Source organism: Phascolarctos cinereus, unplaced genomic scaffold (assembly GCF_003287225.1).
Source record: "Phascolarctos cinereus isolate Bilbo 61053 unplaced genomic scaffold, phaCin_HiC Scaffold_2;HRSCAF=192, whole genome shotgun sequence".
Taxonomy (NCBI): Eukaryota; Metazoa; Chordata; class Mammalia; order Diprotodontia; family Phascolarctidae; genus Phascolarctos; species Phascolarctos cinereus.
In genome coordinates, this window is record NW_027555625.1 from 55,804,663 (window position 1) to 55,827,202 (window position 22,540).

General features: G+C 38.3%; 1 protein-coding gene across 5 annotated transcripts in view; it reads left to right on the forward strand.

Moving 5' to 3' along the window:
• The window catches only part of MTHFSD (methenyltetrahydrofolate synthetase domain containing), a 79,024-nt gene that overhangs the window by 11,795 nt on the left and 44,689 nt on the right, over positions 1-22,540 (forward strand). For 3 of the 5 annotated variants that reach the window (XM_020989226.2, XM_020989228.2, XM_020989223.2), the window contains exons 3-8: positions 4,519-4,584; positions 4,671-4,784; positions 7,063-7,176; positions 16,005-16,095; positions 18,916-19,028; positions 19,519-19,644. In XM_020989226.2, the coding sequence (XP_020844885.1) occupies positions 4,519-4,584; positions 4,671-4,784; positions 7,063-7,176; positions 16,005-16,095; positions 18,916-19,028; positions 19,519-19,644 (624 nt within the window). Of the gene's footprint in view, positions 1-4,518; positions 4,633-4,670; positions 4,785-7,062; positions 7,177-16,004; positions 16,096-18,915; positions 19,029-19,518; positions 19,645-22,540 lie in introns of all 5 variants that reach the window. The other 2 variants (XM_020989225.2, XM_020989224.2) reach the window with 2 other exon arrangements.

Here is a 22,540-nt window from a genome sequence, read left to right on the forward strand (position 1 = left end):
TTTATATGTGTGTGTATGTGTATGTATATGTATGTGTATAGATACATACATGTATATGACATAATATAGATCAGTTGAATAGACTAGGTAAGGGAGATTCAGATACATTACAACTCAATAACCTAATGTTGACCCAGATAAAATGGAAAAGATAAATTACTTAGGGGGAAACTCCTTATTTGGTTAAAACTGCTGGGAACACTGCAAAGCAGGCTGCCAGAAATTAGGCTTAAACTGACTTATGTCATATTCCACAAACCATTAAATGGATTTGCCACAAAACCTAGTTGTAGACCAACATCTGACACCACATACAAAGATAAAGGTCAAAATGAATTCATGATTTAGACATGAAGGGTGATACCATAAACAAATTTGGAGAGCAGGGAATAGTTGACCTGGCAGATCTATGGAGAAGGGAAGAATTTTTGACCACAAAGAGAAAGAGCATTACAAGATGTAAAATGGAAAATTTTGATTATATTAAATTAAAAGGTTTTTGCACAAACAAAAGCAATGCAACAAAGATTAGAAGGAAAACAGAGCTGGGAAACAATTTTTACAGCAAGTGTCTCTGATAAAGGCCTCGTTTCTCAAATATATGGAGAACAAAGTCAAATATATAAGCATACAAGTTATACAAGAATACAAGTCATTCTCTGACTGATATATGGTCAAAGGGATATGAACAGGCAGTTTTCAGATGAAGAAATCAAAGCTATCTATAGTCATATGAGAAAATGCTCTAATTCACTATTGATTAGAAAAATGCAAATTAAAACAACTCTGAGGCACCACCTCACACCAATCAAATTGGTTAATATGACAAAAAAGGAAAATGGTAAATATCGGAGATGTGGGGAAATTGGGACAGTAATGCATTGTTGATAGAGTTGTGAACTGATCTAGCTATTCTGGGAGCATTTTGGAACCATGCCCACAGGGCAGTCAAACCATATACCCTTTGACCCAACAGACCACCACGAGGTCTGTATCCCAAAGAGATAATAAAAAAGGGGAAAGGACCCTACATATACAAAAATATTTATAGTAGCTCTTTTTATGGTGGCAGTGAATTGGAAATTAAGGGAATGCCCATTTGTTGGGGAATGGCTGAACAAGCTGTGGTATATAAATGTAATAGAATACTATTATGCTATAAGAAATAACGAGTAGGCAGATTTCAGAAAAACCTTGAAAGACTTACATGAACTGATGCAAAGTGAAGTGAGCAGAAGCAGGGGAACATTGTACACAGTAACAACAATGTTGTTCGATAATCAGCTATGACTGACTTAGCTCTTCTCAGCAATGCAGTGATCAGAGACAATTCCAAAGGACATGTGATGGATTCACATCCAGAGAAAGAACTATGGAGTCTGAATGCAGATGGAAACATACTATTTTCACCTTCTTTATTTGTGTGTATGTGTGTGTGTTTTCCTTTTGGGCTGTTTCTTCTTTTATAACATGACTAATATGGAAATATGTTATACATGGTTGCACATATATAACCTTTTTCAAATTACCATTTTAGGGAGAGGGAAGTTGAGGGGAAGGGAGAGAGGAAGAAAATTTGGAATTCAAAATTTTTTTAAATGAATGTTTAAAATTGCCTTTACATTTAGCTGGAGAAAATAATAGTACTTAAACTTTAAAAAAGGATATGCCATGTTAATATTAAAGATCATGCTGTCAAAAATTATAAGAAAAGTAGATCACATACCTCTTACAGCTATGGGTAGGAGATGTATTCTTAGCCAAACAAAAGAAAGAGGCAATTACAAAAGATAAAACTGGAAACTTTGATTACCTGAAACTGAAAAGCTTTTGCACAGACAAAATTAATACATCTAGGATAAGTTGGGAAGTAGTCAAATCAGAAATAAAAGCTTGGTATTAAATTTCTCTGATAAGGCTTTGGTATCTAAAATATATAAAATAGAATGAATGGTCTAAAGATATGAACAAACAGATCTCAAAAGAAGAATTGCAAAATATGCACACATTAAACGATGTTCCAAATCACTAATAATAAGAGAAATGCACATCAAAAAAACCCCTTAGATTTCACCTCACACCCTGCAAATTGGCAAAAATGACAAGTAGCAATAGATAATATTGGAGGAGTTGTGGCATGATAGTCACATTAACATATTGTTGGTGGAGCTATGAAATGGAATCACTGTTTTAGAGAGTTATTTGGAATTATACAAATAAAGTGACTAAAATGTCCATACCCTTTGAACCAGAGATTCCATTTTTGGGCTTAGACCCCAAGGAAGAAAGTCCCGATGTACACCAAAATAAGCAGCGTTTTGGGGGGGAATATTTATAGCAGCTTTTGTGTGTGTGTGTGTGTATACATGTAATAGCCAAGAATTGGAGACAAAGTAGATGCCCATTAGATGGGTTATGGCCAAACAAATCGTGATATATGAATGTAATGGAATATTACTGTGCTGTAAGAAGTGATGTGTGTGATCAGTACAGAGAAGCATGGAAAGATCTATATGAACTGATGCAGAGTGAAGTAAGCAGAGCCAAGAAAGCAAAACGTACAGTGACTGACTACAACAGTAGAAATGGAAAACCACAACCACATGCTAGAAAATCAAAAGTGAATGTTGCAAAATTAGAAAGATCAAACAGGATTCAAATGAAAGTATCTGAGAAGACATTCTACCCCCTGCTGGAGGTAGGAGGGCCATAGGTATTACAGATTGCACAGGTTGTTGGACATTTTCAGTGTATTGATCAGTTTTGTGTGTGTGTGTGTGTGTGTGTGTGTGTGTGTGTGTTTCCCCCTCTAAAAATACTATTTGTTATAGGCTGGCCCTAGGGAAGGGGGAGGGGAAGAGATCCTTGGGATAACTATGATGATAGAAAAAAAAAAAGGTAGCAATAAGAACTTATGTTAAAAAATAAAATCAACCAAGGGTATTCTAGCAGCTAGAAAATCCTTTTATTAGGGGGATTTGTTGTGTGAAGTTTGGATTCAGTCAAAGGGCTGCATTTGAAGGCCACATGTGGCCTTGAGGCCACAGGTGTCCCACTCCTGTTCTAGCTCTTAGAAAAGTTTCCACCAAAATTTTTAAAAGCCCTTGATGCTTGAAGGAGTAAGCTTCTATGACCTTGCAAACTGACTTAAGTCTATACACTTTAGAGCTGGAAAAGACATTAATGGCTGTCTAGTACATTTCTGTCATTTTATAGAGATCCAGGGAGACTCAGGGACTTGTGTAGCCTGGGCTCACACAAGCGCTAAGTAGAGTCAATCTAAGGGTGCCATCTCTGCTGCCCCATTCTGGGGAACATCTTGTTTCCTGACAATTATAAACAATTGAGCAGTTATTGTTTTTATTGTTGGTTTTTGTCTGGATCTGCGATTTCATCATAATGATGAACTAATATGGACATTCCCTCCACTGATGAAGACTGGGAACTCAGTGGGTAACTTCGAGTCTTGGAGACAGCTAGGTGATACAGAGCACTTAGCCTGGGGTCAAGAAGGTCTCATTTCAAATCCAGCCTGAGGGGAGGGGGGGACAGCAAAAAACAAAAAAGGGGCAGCTAGGTGGCACGGTGGATAGAGCACCAGCCGTGGAGTCCGGAAGACTTGAGTTCAAATCTGGCCTCAGACACTTGACACTTAGTAGCTGTGTGATCCTGGGCAAGTCACTTAACCCCCTTGCCTAGCCAAAAAAAAAAAAATCCAGCCTCGGACACTTACTAATTGTATGACTCTGGGCAAGTTACTTCACCTCTGTCTGCCTCACTTTCCTCAAGTGTAAATTGGGAGTAATTATAGCACCTACCCTTAGGGTTGTCGTGAGAATAAAGTGAGATAATATTTGTAAAGGGCTTAGCATAGTGCCTGGCACATAATTGATCCTTCCTTCCTTCTTTTCCTTCCTCCCTCCTTTCCTTCCTTCCTTCCCTCTTTCCTTCCTTCGTTCCATCCTTCCTTCTGTCATAGAGATGTTAAATGGATTCTGTCAGAGGCTAGACTTTTGAAACCAGATCTTCCTGACTTCAAAACTAACCTATTTACTCCAGAAACTAAATCCTCTGAATTTATATCCAGTTTTAATAATAGTGATAACTGACAGTTAGTGATTTACAAGTATACAAAATACTTTATGCCCATTTTCTCATTGGAGCCTCAGAACTCCCCCTCCATAAGACAATAAATACCCCCCTAAGTAAACATACTTAGTGAATGCATAATTCTTCACAAGGAAGTTTTGGTCAAAAGGTCCAAATTTTAAGCCAACAATTTTTAAACCAATTTTAAGCCAAAAGGACATGAGAATGGTAGCATAGAGGCCTACTAGCTACCTATGGAAAGCTCAAGCCTGAGCATGTATGGTCCTATAATTTGTAGTTGCTGGTTTGGGGAAATAGAAGTTGGCTTAATCTCTATGTGTCATAAGATGGGGTTGTTAGAAGCTTTTCTTTACTCAGCTTTAAGTCTAGGAGGCCCTTAAGTAATGTGCTGTTCTTTTTTAAAACTAGGGTTCTTCTCATGCTGCTGAAAGACTGCTGCATTTACAGGAATTTAAAATGTCCAGGACTGTTAAAGTAAATCCTGATGCTCCCCAGAAAAATGCTCGCTTCCTTGCACTTGATGTAAGTAAGATGATGGTATATCTTTTTTACCTATGTAGGGGTCTTATGAGGCTTGCCAAAATATCAGAGAGCTAGAAGGCTACTCCAGAATGCAAGAAGTTAAAGTGGATCCTGATAAACCTTTGGAAGGAGTTCGACTAATAGTACTACAGGTAATCACACCTTCCCTAAAGTGGATACTTTGCTAAGATAAAATCAGTATATTTTCTAAGCAGTCAGTATCTTTTGCTTGAATAAGATGGTGCTCCATGAATTCTTGGAGCTGAAAATAGCTCAGAAGCCATTTAATCTAATCTGTATCTGACCAAGGGTTACCTTCTATGATAGCCCCAGCTAGTAGAGATCCCCATTAATGGGGAATCAGTTACTTCCTGGATCAGACAGGCATTTACTTTTGGACAGCTCTCATGGTTAGCACGTTTTCCCTTACATCTAGGTTGAATGTGCCTCTTTACAGCTTCCACCCACTGCTTCTAGTGTAATGACCCCTTCGGCATCTTTTCAGTACTTTAAGGCAAGTCCTCCAGACTACAAATGCCCAGTCCCCTCATGGTGTGTTCTGTGAGTCCAGAATACCTGGGTGTGAATCCTGCCTCAGATGTATGCTAGCTGTGTGCCTCTGGGCAAGTCTTTTCACCAGTTTGTGTTTCAGTTTCTTCTCTTGCAAAATGAGGAGGTTGAAACTGATGCCTCTGAGATTCTTTCCAGCTTATAGTAGTTTGTGTTTCTAATAATAACTGAGAAAAAGGACGTAGGCAGAATTTTGAGATTGGTGAATTTTGTCTTCAGGTCTTTCCCCCTTCCCTTTTGTTGACTCCTCTTTTGAGGAGTCATGAGCACCTCACCTAGCCTTTCTTATCCTGAGCAGTGCGCCATCCCTGTGGATCAAAACTTGCTCTCAGGTACCTTTCAGGTTAGGAAGGAACCAAAAAACTGACTTATACCATGCTGTAATTAATTAGTAATGGCTTACTCATTGTCATAGCTCGTATACATAACTAGACCTTTTTTCCTCCCTGTGGCAAAAACAACTGGGAGTGAGTACAACAGCTTTGCAGAAGGCAGCGCAATCAATTATATCAGGAGTGGGTTCCCACCCCACGCTACAAGTTGGGGGAAGACTAAAGAAATTTAGGACTGTGGTCTCTGGATCATTGTTAGTAGATGCCCCCCACTGTGTGACAACACCCGAGAAAAATCACTGTACCCTAGTTATTGGGCAATAACAGCTTTTTCTTTTATTTTTATGGATCGATCTTTATTTCCCCTTTTTTTTTTTAAATAAAAAAACCCCTATTTTCTCTCCCTTCCACTTCCTTGCCCCTAACCCAACCCCACTGGAAAAAAAAGAAAAGAAAAGAAAATCCTTGTAATAAATATACCAGTCAAGGGGCAGCTAGGTGGCACAGTGGATAGAGCACTAGCCCTGAAGTCAGGAGGACCTGAGTTCAAATTCGGCCTCAGACCAAGCACCTGACGCTTACTAACTGTGTGACCCTGGGTAAGTCACTTAACCCCAATTGCCTAAAAACAAACAAACAAACAAATAAATATACCAATCAAGCAAAATAAATTCCCACATTAGCCATTTCCAAAAACTACATGTCTCATTCTGCACTCTGAGTCAATATAATAGATTTTTCAAGGATACTTGTATAGGAAATGATACCTTAATCCCAACAAACTGAATTTCTAATGGTATAGTTTTAAGTATCAGTGACAGGCCAGCAGAGACCTTTTGGACAGGGGCCTTTGTTGTCAGAGGTAGAGTGGCCAGAGTGCTGGATTTGGAATTTATAAGCTCTTAATAAACATAACAAATAGTGACCCACAAATACTGATAGTGTTAATCATTAGACCAGCTATTAACAGTTAGTTGGGTTGGTGGATTATTATACTTTTGTGAATAAATGAATAAATATAGCACATAGTTTTCTAATGAAAATAACAACCAAGGCATGAAATGCCAAAGACTATACTGAACATGAATGAGAGCATAGGAAGCACAGAAATATTGTGATTGAAATTCATAAACAATTTGATCAGAGTTTGTATCATTAAAGTAATTTTAAACAAATCACTTATAATTATTCAAAATCCTTATGGGTAACTGAATATGACTGAACAGCTTAGTAAGTGCTGTGCTGTCTTTTAAGAAATTAATACCCATTATATAAGACATGAAATCCATGCCATTGGTTTGATATGGTATCATGTATAATGGACTGTCCTGTAAACATTTCAACTAAAAAGGTACCAAAAACCCAAAGCAATTACTGTACTTAACTTTGTATATTGGTTCCTTTAAAGAGGTGGTGTCCTGGTCGTGCGCAAAAACAACATGTAGAGTAGGTTCTCTGTCTGATGTAGTTTGAAGAAATAAGGGATGCGTTTCCATTTGTAATCTCTTTCTGCTTTTTTCTATAAAAGGGCAGAAAAACTTTGTTAGTTCCTACGCCACGATTGAGAACGGGATTATTTAATAAGATTGTCCCACCACCAGGAGCAACAAAAGAAATCTTGAGAAAATGTGCCACTTCTCAGGTAAGTGTGAACAATGGACATGTCAGATAAAATAGAATCAGAATTGTTTTGGTCTGAGGCTTTCAGTAGTGGGATAGTACAAAAGGGATTTTCATGTGTCGTTAGCTAGTATTCATATGGGATTTTACAAAAAGGTTTTGAGGCCTTTTTAATGCTGTAGTCATTTCTCAGTGTGTTCCTCCATATAAGCCCTTCCTGTAACAAGTACAGTTAAGTAAAAACAATCAACATGGGGACTCCACCTGAGAGCTCACGCAACCTTCCTGTATATTTTGGAAACCAGCTTGTATCTGAGATAGTTGATGCAAAAAATTCCCTTCTCAACAATCTCTTTTATTTTAGGTGGACTGATTCTGTTAGTGCAAAAGCTTTTAAAATGAGAGTTTTTTGGGTGCAGGGACTATCTCTGCTTTTCTCTTTGTATCCTGAGTACTTTAGCACATAATTAGCAATAAATGCAGAGTCATTGACTTCTTCAAAGGGTTGCTATGAGGATAGTGCTTCATAAGCCTTAAAGTGTGACATATAAAAGTTAATTATTACTAATCTAGCACTTTTCTAATTGTCTTTTATCATTCATTCATTTCAAAATTATTTATCTTATCTTCCATGATTCCCTCATTTCTTTTTGGGTTAAGCATTTTCCCCCATACCTAAGGTTACAAAAAGATATCTATCCTATTCTCCTGTAGTTATTTTATAATATAACCTTTTACATTTGTGTCAAGTATTCATTTTTTTTGGGGGGGGGCTGGGCAATGGGGTTAAGTGACTTGCTCAGGGTCACACAGCTAGTAAGTGTTATGTGTCTAAGGCCAGATTTGAACTCAGGTTCTCCTGAATCCAGGACCGATGCTCTATCCGCTGAGCAACCTAGCTGTCCTTCAAGTATTCATTTTAAGAACTTATTGTGGTATATGGCATTGGGTTTAAGCCTAGTTTCTGATAAAGTGCTTTACAGTTTTCCTTACAGTTCTTCTCATTAGGGAGTCTTTCCCTAGTAGTTTGTATTCAAAAATATCTCAAACTATATGATTATCTCATAGATGCAGAAAAAGCTTTTGACAAAATACGATATTCATTTATGCTAAAAACCATAAAAATATACACAGAGGAATTCTTTTTTAATATTATAAAAGGTACATATCAAAAACTAAAAGTAAATATCGTGTGCATTGGAGATGCATTAGACACTTTCCCAGTGAATACGAGAATAAAGCAAAGATGCTTTCTCTACCTAGTATTAATTGATGTAGTTCCAGAAATGCTAGCAGTAGCAGTAAGACAAGAGGAAGAAAATAAAGGCATAAATTCAGGTCCCAGAAATCTTAGTGCAGTTTAAAACTAGATACTCTGTAGGCAGAGAGGAGATAAAAACTTTGTTTGCTGATGACATGATGGTTTGCTTAGGGAATCCACAATACTAATTGAGACAGTAACTTCAGCAAAATTGAAGGCTTCAAAAATAAACCCACAAAAATGATCATCATTTCTACATAATAATAGCAATCCAAGAGATAGTAATGCAAAGGGAAATAACATTCAGAGCAACCACAAAATACATCAGACATTTGGTGATCAATCTACTAGAACACATGAAATACTTGTATGCATTCAATTATAAAATACTTAAATAAAAAGCAGCTTAATTAGATAGAGGGATATTTATTGTTCACAGTTGGGCCATGTAAATAGAATAAAAATGATAACATTAATGTTATGCCAATCAAACTGTCAAAGGGCTACTTTGCAGAACTTAATAAAATATAATAAAATTCATTCAGAGAAACAAAAAATCTAGAATATCAAGGGAAGTTATGAAAAAGGTAGGAATGAAGAGGGAATGGTATTTCTAGACATCAAATTATAGTTTAAAGCAGAAGTCATCAAAATCATATTTAAAAAAGAGATATCAGCAGAACATGACACATGGGAGAATCAGAAGCAATAGAATTCAACAACTTAATGGTTGATAAACTAGAAAACATAAATTTCTTAGTAAAGAACTGCCTGTTTCATGAAAACTACTAGGAAAACTGGAAAGCAGTCTGACAGAAATTATGTGTAGATCAACATGCTGTACCAGTAAGTTCCAAATGGATGTGTGGCCTTAATATTAAAGATCACAGCATTAAAAAAATAGAACAGAAGAAGATCATGTACTTCTCACAGCCATGGGTAGGAGATGTGTTCTTAACCCAAACAAGAGACAGAGGCAGTCACAAAAGATGAAATAGACACCTTGATTACATGAAGCTGAAAGACTTCTCCACAAACAAAAGTAATGTTATCTAGGGTAAGATGGGAAACTGTCAGCTGTGGAGAAAAAAAAATCTTTGTATCAAATTTCTCAGATAAGGGTTTGCTATCCAAGATATAAAGACAAAAGATATTGAAAATTGGGAAAATCAAATTGATTTTATTTTGTTATTGATTCAGTTCTGTTTCACTGCAGACATTTTTGTAACTGCCAATGTCATGTTTGATTTGTCTCAGAGTTAAAATTATAAATTCAGCTTCCTTGTAAATTACTCATTGTCTCTAAGCTACATTTAGAAGTTCAGATCTCCAGCTACACTGTTCTGTTCTCGTGTCAAAGAAATCTGTTGTCCTTGAGGGATTCAGGTGAACACCAGGTCTGTTATCCAAGGTAGTCTTGTCCGCTCTTGCTAAACTGTCCTTGGAAGTGGACTCAAAAAATGAGCATTTCTTAGCTCTAGGATGGAAGGAGGGGTCATTGCTAACCCCTCATTCCTAATTTCCAGACACTCATATTGATCCTCATGCCTGTGAAGCTTCAAGCCCTGTAACCAGTCATACTGTTTTACCTATCTATGATGCTTCCTTCAAGTTTTTGGATACTCTTCCTTTTTTTCTGTAAAAAATATTTCATTCAGGGTCTTTTGGCTTACTGAAGAGCTGAGAGACCCCTTTTATTGGTAATTGCTTGCCTTACCAGTAAATTAAACGTGCTTGAAACTTTGTGCCTAAGTTTATCTTCATTTCGATCATAGCAATATGAACAGTTTTTCAACAGAAGAATTACAAACTTCTAACTATATGAAAGAATGCTCTAAATGAATAATAAGATAATTCAAATCAAAACAACCGTGAGGTTTCACTTTGTGCCTAGCAAATAGGCAAAAAAAACAACCAAAAAATGGTAATAATCAATGTTGGAAGGATTTGGGGGAAATATGCATTGTTAGCGGAGCTGTGACTCATAATCATTTTGGAAAACATTATGCACATAAAATGACAAAAATGTCCATATCCTTTGACCCAGAGATTCCACTACAAGATTTGTACCCTAAGTAGGTCAGTGGGAAGAAGAAAGTTCCCATATACACAAAAAGTAGCACTTTTTGTGGTAGCAAAGAATTGGAAATAAAATGGATGTCCATTGATTGAGGACAGACTAAACAAATTATACAAGAATGTAATGGAATATTACCATGCTCTAAGAAATGATAAATGTGAATATAGAGAAGTGTGGAGAAATGCACACAGTCTGATACACAGTGAGGTAAGCAGAGCCACGGAAATAGCAACCACAGGAATGGAAAGAAAAGAACAATTACAAAACAGTGAAAAATAAATGTTGCAAAATTTAAAAGAACACACATGGCCCCAGTGAAGATAAATGTGAAGATACTCCCACCCCCACTACTTTACAGTGATATTGCGTGTATTTTCTGACTTGTTCTATGTATCAGTGTTGATAATTGTTTTTCTGCCTTTTTTTTCTTTAAAAAAGTGTTATTTGTTAAATGAAATAGTCCTCAGAGAGGAGAAGGGAGAATATTCTGGTGATGTAAAAATAATGAATATTAATAAATTATTATTTTAAAAGCAAACCAGAAAATGAACATATCATATATCTTGGGGGCGTGGCTAATAGGAGAATTTGTTTTGCTTAACTGCATATTTGTCACAAGGGTTTTGTTTTTCTTTTTTTCAGTGGAAAGTGGAAGTAGGAAGGAGAGAATAGATTTTTGTAAACTGAAAAAGATTTTTAAAAATGACTCCTTGAAGCTTTTTTTTTGTTTTTGCTTTTTGGGGAGGCATTTGGGGTTAAATGACTTGCTCAGGGTCACACAGCTAGTAAGTGTTAAGTGTCTGAGGCTGGATTTGAATTCAGGTCCTCCTGACTCCAACGCCAGAGCTCTATTCACTGCGCTCCCTAGCTGCCCCTCCTTGAAGTATTTTTAAACACACATAAATGAATAGAAGGAAATCCAGAAGGAAATGCAGACAAGCAGGACAGCTTAGAAAATTCGATGTCAAATTTACTTAAAAGAGATTTGTGGTTTCATTTTTTAAGTGCTCCACAAAAAGGAATGTCAAGTACTAACTCTGAATTTAGTAATTCAGACAGAAAAGCTATGAATAATTTACCGTATTTGTTCAGTTCACATAAAAGATTTTCCATTTTCTAGCAATCTTGCAAGTACAGAGACCCAGATTCTGTTCACCATTGCTCAAAATGGTTTTGTCTCATTGGGAGAATCTAGGGTTCAGTTTCTCCTAACGGGAGATTACTCAGGTTGGACTATATCATCTTTAAACCCCTCTTCGGGCGACCAGAGGAGTGCATATGCCATAGGATTCTATGAACTCACCTCTAAAAAAAAAGCATTTTTGTAAGCTAGATGCCCCTCTGCTGTCCTCTAGTGTTAAAATGTGGTATATATAACAAATGCCTTTGAAACGTCTGTTTTAGCATTTAGTTGGAAATTTGATTTATAAGCAGCCCCCATTGCAACAGGGGTAAAAGGAGAATTTGATAAAATGTGTTCTAATTCAAATTATTTTATTTCCTAATTTAAATAACACAAATGGAGATAACGTATAGGTCAAATCTCATTATAGCACATATTGTTACTTTGCTCGTCCAGTATTTTCAAAACTGGACCTCTGAACCAGCAGTCAGGGCAGTGTTGCAACTGTGGTCCTGTTCCAGATAGTTATAGACCTGGCTCGTGTATGGCCTTTGCCAGGCTTTCGCCAGTTGAGGGACAGAGGGGATCAAAGAGAGTGAGAGAGGGTTTGTTGGCACAGGTGCATCCTTGGCCTGGTTACGGGTACAGTTGGGGCCTTGAGTTCTGTGAATGGTGGACTCTCAGTCCAGTGGTCAGAAAGTGGTTTATTGGTTGAGGTGTCATTCAGCTAGAGTAACATAGCTGTGTAAAACTTTGGGTAGGTTCTCAGGGCCCCTGGGAACCTGTGACCAACGGTTGAGGCCCCATGGTGGTGTAACACATTGTTCAGGAGATGTTAAAGGTACAGCAGTTACCCTGGCCCTGAGGCAGGGCAAGTTAAGGGAAAGGCTGTCGCCATAGTTTTTTTTGTTTTTTGTTTTTGATTTCAATGTTCAGAGTTTAGCCATGCCCTGCCCCATGTTTAAAATATGGGGTATGGGGTAATGGCAGTGTCATTGCCAAGCAGTCAAGATTAGGATAACTATTTGAAGCATAGTAGATTTGCAAAACAGGGGGTGATGTTTTGCCTTAATGATTGGAGCATAGCATTTGCCTTGTGGTAGTTTTGTTACCACACTCATCCAGTCTGGTCTGGAGCACATGACTCAGCTGGGTTACTTGACTGGCTTTTTGGCTAGAACTAGACCAACACTCCTGGAAATATCCTTTCTCAAAAGAAAAAAAAAGAAAAGAAAAGAAATATCCTTTCTCTTCTCATTGCTCTACTTGAAGGATTTCTCTTGCTCATCACAGTAAAGAGGCAAAAGACAACAAGAACAGAATAGTATTTATACTGACAGATGTGGTCACTTTCAGATGTGTTTGCAATAGTCCATCCACCTAAGGTGGGAAGTGGACAGAACTGCCCGGGACAAAGAGTGAGGTGCGAGAGTCCACCCCATCATAGTTCTGAAGCCTCCTGCCTTTCTCTAAGGTCTTTCAGAGGTCACTGATAGAGGCTCAGCTGTCATATCTGCAATGAAATTGCAGATCTGGTCCCAAATTCCCCAATTATTAGCATACCTATATTAACTTTTTCTAATTTGTATCATAAGGTTGTAACTCCAAATTGAAAATCTCTTTAACATTATATATAATGCCTTACTTCTTGATGCTTTTTATTCTATATCCTTTGGCTTAGGTGCCCGAAAAAAAATTATGTTATAGAATCTGAAATTGAAAGATAATTCCTAATTTCCTAAAGTTAATTTCTAACTTCTAATGAATTCTGTGATCATCTTCTTTCTTTCAAAACAGATATTTTAAGCCCTTGTTCTTTTATTTTTAACATTCATTTAAAAAAAAATTGAGTTCCAAATTATATTCCTTCCTCCAGCCCCTCCTCCGCCCATTGAGAAGGCAACCACTACAATGCCCATTACATATGTGAAGCCATACAAAACATTTCCATATTAGCCAGATTGCAAAAAAAAAAAAAGAAAAGTCAAGAAAAATAAAGTGAAAAAAATTTGCTTTGATCTGCGCTGAGTTCATCAGTTCTTTCTCTGGAGGTAGATAGCATTTTTTATCATGGGTCCTTCAAAATTGTGTTGGATCTTTGAATTGATCAGAGTAGCTAAGTCTTTCACAGTGGATCATCATTGCAATATTGCTGTTACGATGTGCAGTGTTCTACTCCTTCTGCTCACTTCGCTTTGCATCAGTTCATATAATTCTTCCCAGGTTTTTCTAAAATCTGCTTGCTCGTCATTTCTTAGAGCACAATAGTATTCCATCATAATCATATACTACAACTCCTTTAGCCATTCCCACTTGATGAAGCCCTTGTTCTTTTTAGCGTTCATCGTGAGCCTCAGCTCTTCCTGTGCTGTGCTGCAGCCCAATGACTGTTTTTACATGACCATGTTACTCTTCTATTCATCCTCATTTATCCCCCACCCCTATTGCCGTCATCTCTACTTGCCTTTAAGTCAGTTGTTCCCTACAAGCCATATAGGCCTTTTATATGACTACCTCTTTTCCTTTTCATTGGAATCTCTCCTGTATCGTATCTTCAGAATTTCAATCACTCTCTATCATATTGTAAAATTCAAAGTGTTTCTATCCATCAGCCCTGTAAAAATCAGAATCACAATATTTTAAGGCTCACTTATTAGCTGTAGCCTAACATTCTGGACAAGGCAATGTGGTGCGGTAGAAAGAAGAATAAATTCTAGGTTGGAGGCCCTAGGTTTGAGTCTCAGATTTGTCATGTTATATAATATAGTTGTGATGTAAAATTGAAGATGTCTATTTAACATTATATATAATTTCATATTAGTGCATTTTATGAGAGGCCCTTTGCCACAGTTAGTTGCAAAATGGACAGTTTATAGAATTTGAAATTCAAAGACATTCACTTCCAAATATGTATTCTAATGAATTCTATAATCTTCTTGGCCTCAAGATAGAGTTTCCCATTTAATAATTTATAAAACAAAGTTTTTAGGACAATAAGAGATCCAGAATCTTTCAACAGATATTTAACATTTATTAAAGGCCTATTATATGGCTTAAAACATTTTACTGCTAAGGTGCAAGCTGGTTTAGTAAAAAAAAAATTGATAGAAAACAACATGTAACTATTAAGGCCATGACCATGTGGCAAGAATTTTGGGGGGTTTTTTGGTTTGTTTTTTTTTAAAATTAATAATGTAGATCAGCACAGGGATAAACAAGCAGACAAGTGGACAGTCAGACAGTTATGTAGGTGGTTCTGTCTTCATGGCTAAAACTCTTTCTTCTGGTGCATCTGTCCCAGAAACTCTGGTGTTACTTTGATTTTTTGGCAGATTGCATTTCTAAAGTTTGTCCTCAGTATCCTACATATTTACCCATCTTCTCCCTTCTCCCATACCTGTCATAGCCCACAGAGCCAGCCCATATCTCTCACCACCTGCCTCCTGCATCACCCTCAGTATATGGGGTCTTTAAGTTGCTCAGAGCCCTTCCTGCTCCTCAGAGTAACTGAACAGAAAACCCTAGCCAGTAACAGTAATATTGGAGGGAAATCTGTCCAAGGGATGGAGTCTAAGAAAAGGAAGTCTAAGAAGAGGGAGTTGGAGATTAAGGAAGAATATGGTTCAGCCCATCACTGGGTCAGTCACTGAACACTGCGGCTAACACCCAAGGAAATGCAAACATTTTTTGACTCAGCAAGCATCATTCACCTGATTTGTTGGAAATAGCTATCTAGAGATAACAGATGGTGACAGTTTGAACAACAATAATAAGAGGAAATGATCATTGTGGTTTGGGCCATGAACTTTAAAATGAACTATATGTGCTAATTTCAGAAGTGGTTTTCTATTTACATACATGGCCCAATATAGTACTTCATAACTGTCTCCAATTTTTGAAGGTTATGCTAAATTAAAATTGAAATTTATATTTTTCTAGACTTTCTAGGAGGCTTTGGTTTTGTCCTTCTTGTATTATACCACATTTTAGTCTAATTGTTTTTAATGTAGGCTTTCATTCGTTAATGATATGTATGCACACAGATGTATATGTGTGTGTATATATATACACGTACATATATTATACATCACACACACACACACACGCGCACACACACACACACACACACACACACACACACACACACACACACACATCTTAATGATCCTTTTTCCCCTTGACCAAGAGAAATTTTATTCAGGTACACAAGAATTAGTTTTGTAACTTGAGTATATAGCTATGGCTTATTATCACCCAAAATGATGATTATTAAATAGTATGTGGTGAATTTCCTCTCTATTTTGTGGTGATAAGCAACAATGTTTCATTAGCCCACCTTGTTTTTGCTATTGTATTTGAAGTTTTTAAACATGTTTTTGCTTTTAGGGTGTAAAAAACTACAGCGTACCCATAGGTTTGGATTCCAGAGTCCTAGTGGATTTGATAGTGGTGGGATCAGTGGCTGTTTCTGTAAAAGGTAGGAATAAACAACATTAATTAGTGTGTTCAGAAACTTCTGTTAATGCTGTCTTCTAAGGTATTTTTGCATTCATGTTTTTTAGTATAGCTGTGATTTCAGTTGTTATTCTCAAAGTATTCTATATTGATTTTTCTACGATCATGACCCCGGGATAATCAGCCCATTGTTGGACACATGCCTGAGTCACCACTGATCATTACTGTGGACATATAGAGGCTCTGAAGTCCAGCCACCTCATTTTATAGATGAGGAAATACTGCTGCAGAATAGTGGTGACTTTGCCTACCCCACCCCTAACCCTGTTTGGTGAGAGAAGTAAAGTTAGAGCTTGAGTTTAGCCTAGAGCAGAGGTGCAGAGCCTGCCACCTGGAAGCCACCCATGGCCTTCTAAGTCCTTGGGTGCAGCCCTTTGACTGAGTCCAAGTTTTACAGAATAAATCCTTTTATTAAGGGGATTTGTTCTGTGAAGTTTGGATTCAGTCAAAGGGCTGAACTTGAGGACCTAGAGAGCCACATGTGGCCTTGAGGCTGCAGGTTCCCCACCCCTGGAGAATCTACCTAAAGTCAGAGTTATGAGGCAGTTAGGTGGCGCAGTGGATAGAGCACTGGCCCTAGAGTCAGGAGGACCTGGGTTCAAATCCGACCTCAGACACATAACACGCATTAGCTGTGTGACTCTGGGCAAGTCACTTAACCCCAATTGCCTCACCAAAAAAAAAAAAAAGAAGTTAGAGCTGAACCTGCTGGCACAGCACTCTTTTACTGTATTGTATGGTCCTCCTAATTAAAACAGTCGTGGGTAGATTACTGAGGATTAAGTTGACTCTTCAAATAATTCATCATTTTCAAATTCACCTACTTTAAGGAAAAGGTCTTAAAATAAGCCTCCTCTTTTTTCTCAAGTTACCTGAGCCTGAAGCTGAATATATTTGCAGTAAATCATTGGTTTGTGAGGGACTTGAACAGTGGAAAAGCCTTAGCTTCTGAGCTTTGTTTTTCTTGTAATCAGTTGTGTCTTTAACAGCACAGCGTGTCCCTTATATTCCTCGCCAATTTTTCAGAAGCCTTTGGTCCTTTGCCAGGGGAACAGAGCTGTGCCACCTTCAGGACAGCCTCTGGCAAGGCTATGCTCCCTTGGCCAGGCAGCTCACCCCTCAACTGCCCCAAGCAGTTAAGCTCCTGTGGTTTATGGTGGACTTTTTCCTCATGCTGCTATTTCCACTCTACAAGGCCATCTTGTATGCTTCAAACCCAGGCACTTTGAAAGTAATCTGTTTAAATTGGAGAATCGGTAGGTTCCACCTGGGGTCAGCATATTAGCAGAGATGCACTTGTAAAGTAATGTTTTGACTGTGGCTAGCAAGGCCTTTTCTTTTATCTTTTACGGAAAGAGAGAGAGAGAGAGAGAGAGAGAGAGAGAGAGAGAGAGAGAGAGAGAGAGAGAGAGAGACTAAAGAAATGGGAGAGATGAGAAAGAGTGAACATTGTAAATTGAGGCCTTATATTAACCTCTCCCAGGATCAGAATTATTTGAGGTCCTTGTGAACCATATTAGGCTATACGCAAGATTTCCAAAATAGCTAGTGTCCTAGAATGGTAATAATATAAAAGAATGGATCTTTTGAGATTTAAAAAAACCAAAGAAACCAAAAACCTTTCTTTTCGTATTTGCTGTCTTTGTAGAAGTTTGATGTGATAGATTCTTTAAGAATCTAAGAATTCTGGGTTTGAATCCACATTTCATTCAGATAAATCCTTTTACTCTTAACTTCCATTTCCCTATTTAAAAAAGAGTACTGGTTAGGCCGCTAGGTGGCGCCATAGTGCATAGAGTGGGAGACCTGGAGTCAAGAAGACTTACCTTCCTGAGTTCAAACCTGGCCTCAGACACTTACTAGTTGTGACCCTGGGCAAGTCACTTCATCTTGTTTGCCTCAATTTTCTCATCTGTAAAATGAGCTGGAGGAGGAAATGGCAAACCACTCCAGTATCTCTGCCAAGAAAACCCCAAATGGAGTCATAAAGAGTCAGATATAACTGAATTGACTGAGCAACAGCACAGCTCTACTTAGCCCATGTCTCACTGGAGCATTTCTTGGTGATTAAGATAATGTAGAGTGATTTTTAGAAGACATATGTCTGAGAGGCAACATGGTCAAAAGATGTGGAGTCCAGTTTCTGCTCTGCCTTATGTGACATCAGAGAGGCTGCCTTACCTATCAGAACTTTCCTCATTTGTAAAACAAAGATAACAATACTTATTTGGCCTACTTCACAGGGTTGTTCCAAAGAACCACACAAGATAATGTACAATAAGTACTTCTTCACCTAAAATAATATGTAAGTGTAACTATTGTCATTTACCATCATTTCAGGCTACACATCCTCACTTTTGAAGGCTTGACTTTTTCTTCCCAGGAAATTATTTTTAAAAAAACATTTAACATTTTGTTAGAGATCTGTTCAAGTATGTTTCTAAATTGCTATTTCATTATCTTTAAAAAGAATCCTTGTTGCCATAGATTAGTGGTGAGATATTTCTGTGAAATTCATTTTCCTTTCTAATATGCATTCAGAATACTCATTCTTAGGAACTGTGCCTCTGATATCATGTAGCAGAAGCGTTTCGAGCTACATCATGGACTTTTGACTATAGGAGGTCCACCTTAAGTTAGCTTCCTGTGAGCATGGACTCGTTTGGCAGGGACAAGCGTCGTTTTGAATTTTAGCGCTGACACAACAAAATTAAAACTGTTCCTTTGCTGTTTCCCACACCCTATAAGCTGTCATTGGTGTCATGGCCTTGTTTACTTGCAGGATGGAGAATTGGGAAGGGAGAAGGTTATGCTGACATGGAATATGCAATGATGGTATCCATGGGAGCAGTCCGGGAGGAGACCCCAGTAGTGACCATTGTGCATGACTGCCAGGTAATTTCTGTCAGCTGAACTAAGTAACACCATCACCCTCCTTCTCTGTTCTGTACGTGTGTGAGTGTGTTTATCTGTGCATCTGTTTTACTGCCCTCACGCTGATTGTGATTGTGCCATGTGTTGTTTTTAAGCTGCTAGGGCTGGATTCATTTAGTGATACCACAAGCGGGCCCCCCATCAAAATGTAAATTTGGGTATGATTTCCTGTAACCAGTGTGTTCTGTTCCTACTAATGACTCCTTCAGTAAACTTAAGTTGGGCACCAGGCCTTGTCAGATCATCCACACCAGAGGTTTCAAACTCACTGACTGTCAGCAAAACTCCCCAGTGTGGCGAGAACCAAATTAAAATGGAATTGGAAAATGTTTAACAAAATAAATAAAAATACAAAACCACATAGATAACATTAGTTTGAGGTTTTCCAAGGTGATCTCTGGCCCATAAGGATTTGTTTCTGTTGAAGTTTGACACATTTTTGTCCCATCAGGTGGTTGATATACCTGAAGAGCTGCTTGGTGACCATGATCTAACTGTGGATTACATCCTCACTCCCACCAGAGTGATTGTGACCGGCTGCACGAGGCCAAAGCCACAGGGTATCATATGGTCCATGGTAGGTAATTGCCATGAAAGATTTTCAGAATTCTGGTTCTTGCTTTTGGAGCTGGCCAAGGACTTTTTCTTCTGTGTTGTTCTTTGCTTCATATAGTACATAGCATACTCTTTTTCCTCAAGGCTTTACTCTCAGAATTACCACCTCCTACCCCCTACCAAAAGTGATCTTGATCCAAATTTGGCCAACTGTTCCTGATTTTTCAGTGTTATATTTACATTTCAGGTACAGTGTGATCAGTCTTGACCATCTACTATATATAGTTTTCACCTTTACAAATCCTGATGTTGCTTCTGAATTCTTTGATCTCCCACAAAAAATAAACTCACTTAGAGGCAGGAGATAAAGCAGCTGTTGGCACATGTGTTTAGCCCTGTTGTTGAAATATTTTAATTTTTCTTTCCAAAGTATAATAGTGAGATCATTTGTTAATTAGTTTGCAATAGATTTTCACCCTTCAGAAACCAGACTGATGCAATCAGATTTGAGGGATTTCTTGAAATTAGGAATCTCATATTTGCAAATATACAAATGGCTGGGAAGGCATTAAGAAGTTCTGCTTAATTTGGAATGAAACTAAGAAAAAATAAGCATTTTTGTCCATATTTTCCATCCTTCATCTTGAGTTTTCCAAAGCTTTTCAGAAGCCTTAGGACATGGAAAAATAAATAGAATCCACCCCAAAATATGAGCATCGAAATGGGGCATGCCAGTGTTTTCATATTTGCTTATTTCTTTTCATTGTTGACATACAAAATGCCTTTTGTTACATGTACCCTAGAAGGAGAATTCTGTGGAACTAAAATGTCAATTTCCTCTATCTTAATCCTTAATAATTTTTTTAAAGACACTAGAAATAAACATCAGTAACTCATTAGGCCCCTCCAGCTATACTAATTAAAAGCTCAAGTTTGTGAGTGTGGAAGTAGTCAGCTCTAGAAAGTAAATTGAGAATGTCTCCATGCTTAGTGGACATGAATAATCTCCCGGCATCTTTCTTAAGAAGGTGGGTTACCTCAGAATCTTGGGCCACAACTCACTCTTAAGTGAAGATGGATGAATAGGTTACAGAACTGTTCCAGATTATAGAGCGCTCTCTCTGTGCAGGCTGAGGCCCAATCTTTAGAGTCAGTTTGTGAGAGCAGATCTACCACACTGAAGCTGGCGTTAGTTTCCTATTCCAAGATTACCATTTCATAAAAGAGTATTTATAATATTCCATATTAGGAAGATTTTATAGTTCGAGCAGCTGTCTGTAGAAGGGCAGAGAGACATGCATTGCCTTAGGGAAGAGCTATAGTTGATGTTGTGGATTTTGGGGGAAAAACAACAATGCAAATTGTGGTCACTCAGACATGGTAGAAAAATGTGAGATCCTACTTACATAAAAGAAAATCAAACTCAGGCCCAGGCTTCAGAGGCTGCTTGTTCTACTTGTTTGCTGAAACCCGAGCTCTCCCATTCCCTTTCCAGGAAGACTGTAGCTTCTAATATTTTTCTAAAAAGTAATTCCATAACTGAGATATCATCAGTTCTTTTACTCAGTAATGATTTCCTTGTATTGGTCATTGTGCTTCGGCCTGTAGTACATCAGTCACTCTATTCAGAGCCCCTGAACTTGCTTATTTACTTTTGTTAGCTGTCTAGTCTAAGTGAGCCTACTTTAATATCTGCGAGGAAAATGCTTGTGTGAATTTGATTTAAAGGTGAGTCATAGCTCCTTCTCAAGCCACTCTGACCATAAATGCCGATTTATTTATCCCTGGCCTATATCTGTTCTGTCCCCATTAAAGCCCTCTTCCTCTCTCTTATTGTGGCATACTTAACACAGGACACTGGGCCCCCAGTGGCTACACCAATAGAGCACACACTGGTAGCACTGTGAGGCTCAAGCAGCTTTCTGGGATGGACCCCAGCGTGGACTTTGTGGGGGAGCTCGCCGTTAAATTGGCTACAGAGATTTATAAACTGTCACAGCCGGGGTCAGTGGGAGAAGTTGATGCTGATAGTTCATGTCAGTTTATGCCAGCACATTCTGATGTGCTTAAATGTCTGTCTGAGCATAATCTTTAATCATCTATGTTTAAGATCAAATAAGTCAGCCCCCATCTGTGGTACAGGTCTCTAGGCTTTTAAAGCCGATATCTAAAAGAAGGGTGCTAGAAAAGTATCAAAGGCTGGTGTGGTTTCCTTATTCCACCTCACTGAGAAGGCTACATAGAGCATTTTGCAGAATTATTCCAGCTTTGGAAAAATCAGTGCAGCTGTCAGAGCCCCTGGGAGCATTGATGGAAATGTGCTCCAGGAGCTAATGGCTTAGCTGCAGAGATGGTTAAGTGAGAAGCTACTGCTTCAAAGTCAAAACTGACTCCACACATACATCACGAGAAGTTAAACAAGATATTGGAGAAGTCCCTTGTGTTGTTATGTTCATAAAGAAAAGGGAGCAGTCTGACAGGACGGAGCCTTGGGGGACCCCAGTGGTTTGGGAGGGAAACCTGGGTGGAGATCCAGCAGAGGAGACTGAGAAGGAGTAATTGAGTAGACAGGACTGAAGAACCAGGAGAGAGTGGCGTCCCAGGAACCCAGAGGGAAAAGAGAATCAGGGAGGTAAGGGGAATGACAGTGTCAGAGGCTTCCCATTAGATCTGATAGTCTAATCTCTACAGGTGCCCCATCCGTGTTAAGGTCCTGTAGGTGTTCCTTTTTGCGCATGACATAGCTGACGAGCCCAAGAATCCTTCAGTGTCTCCTGGAAAAAATCCATGACCATTCACACCAGAAAACCAAATGGATGCAGAATGCCCTTTATGCCATGTGGCCAGCTGGATGGCTTAGAACTCATCTATCACAATAGATGTCTCTTGGAAAGACAGTAAACTTAGAGAATGAGTTG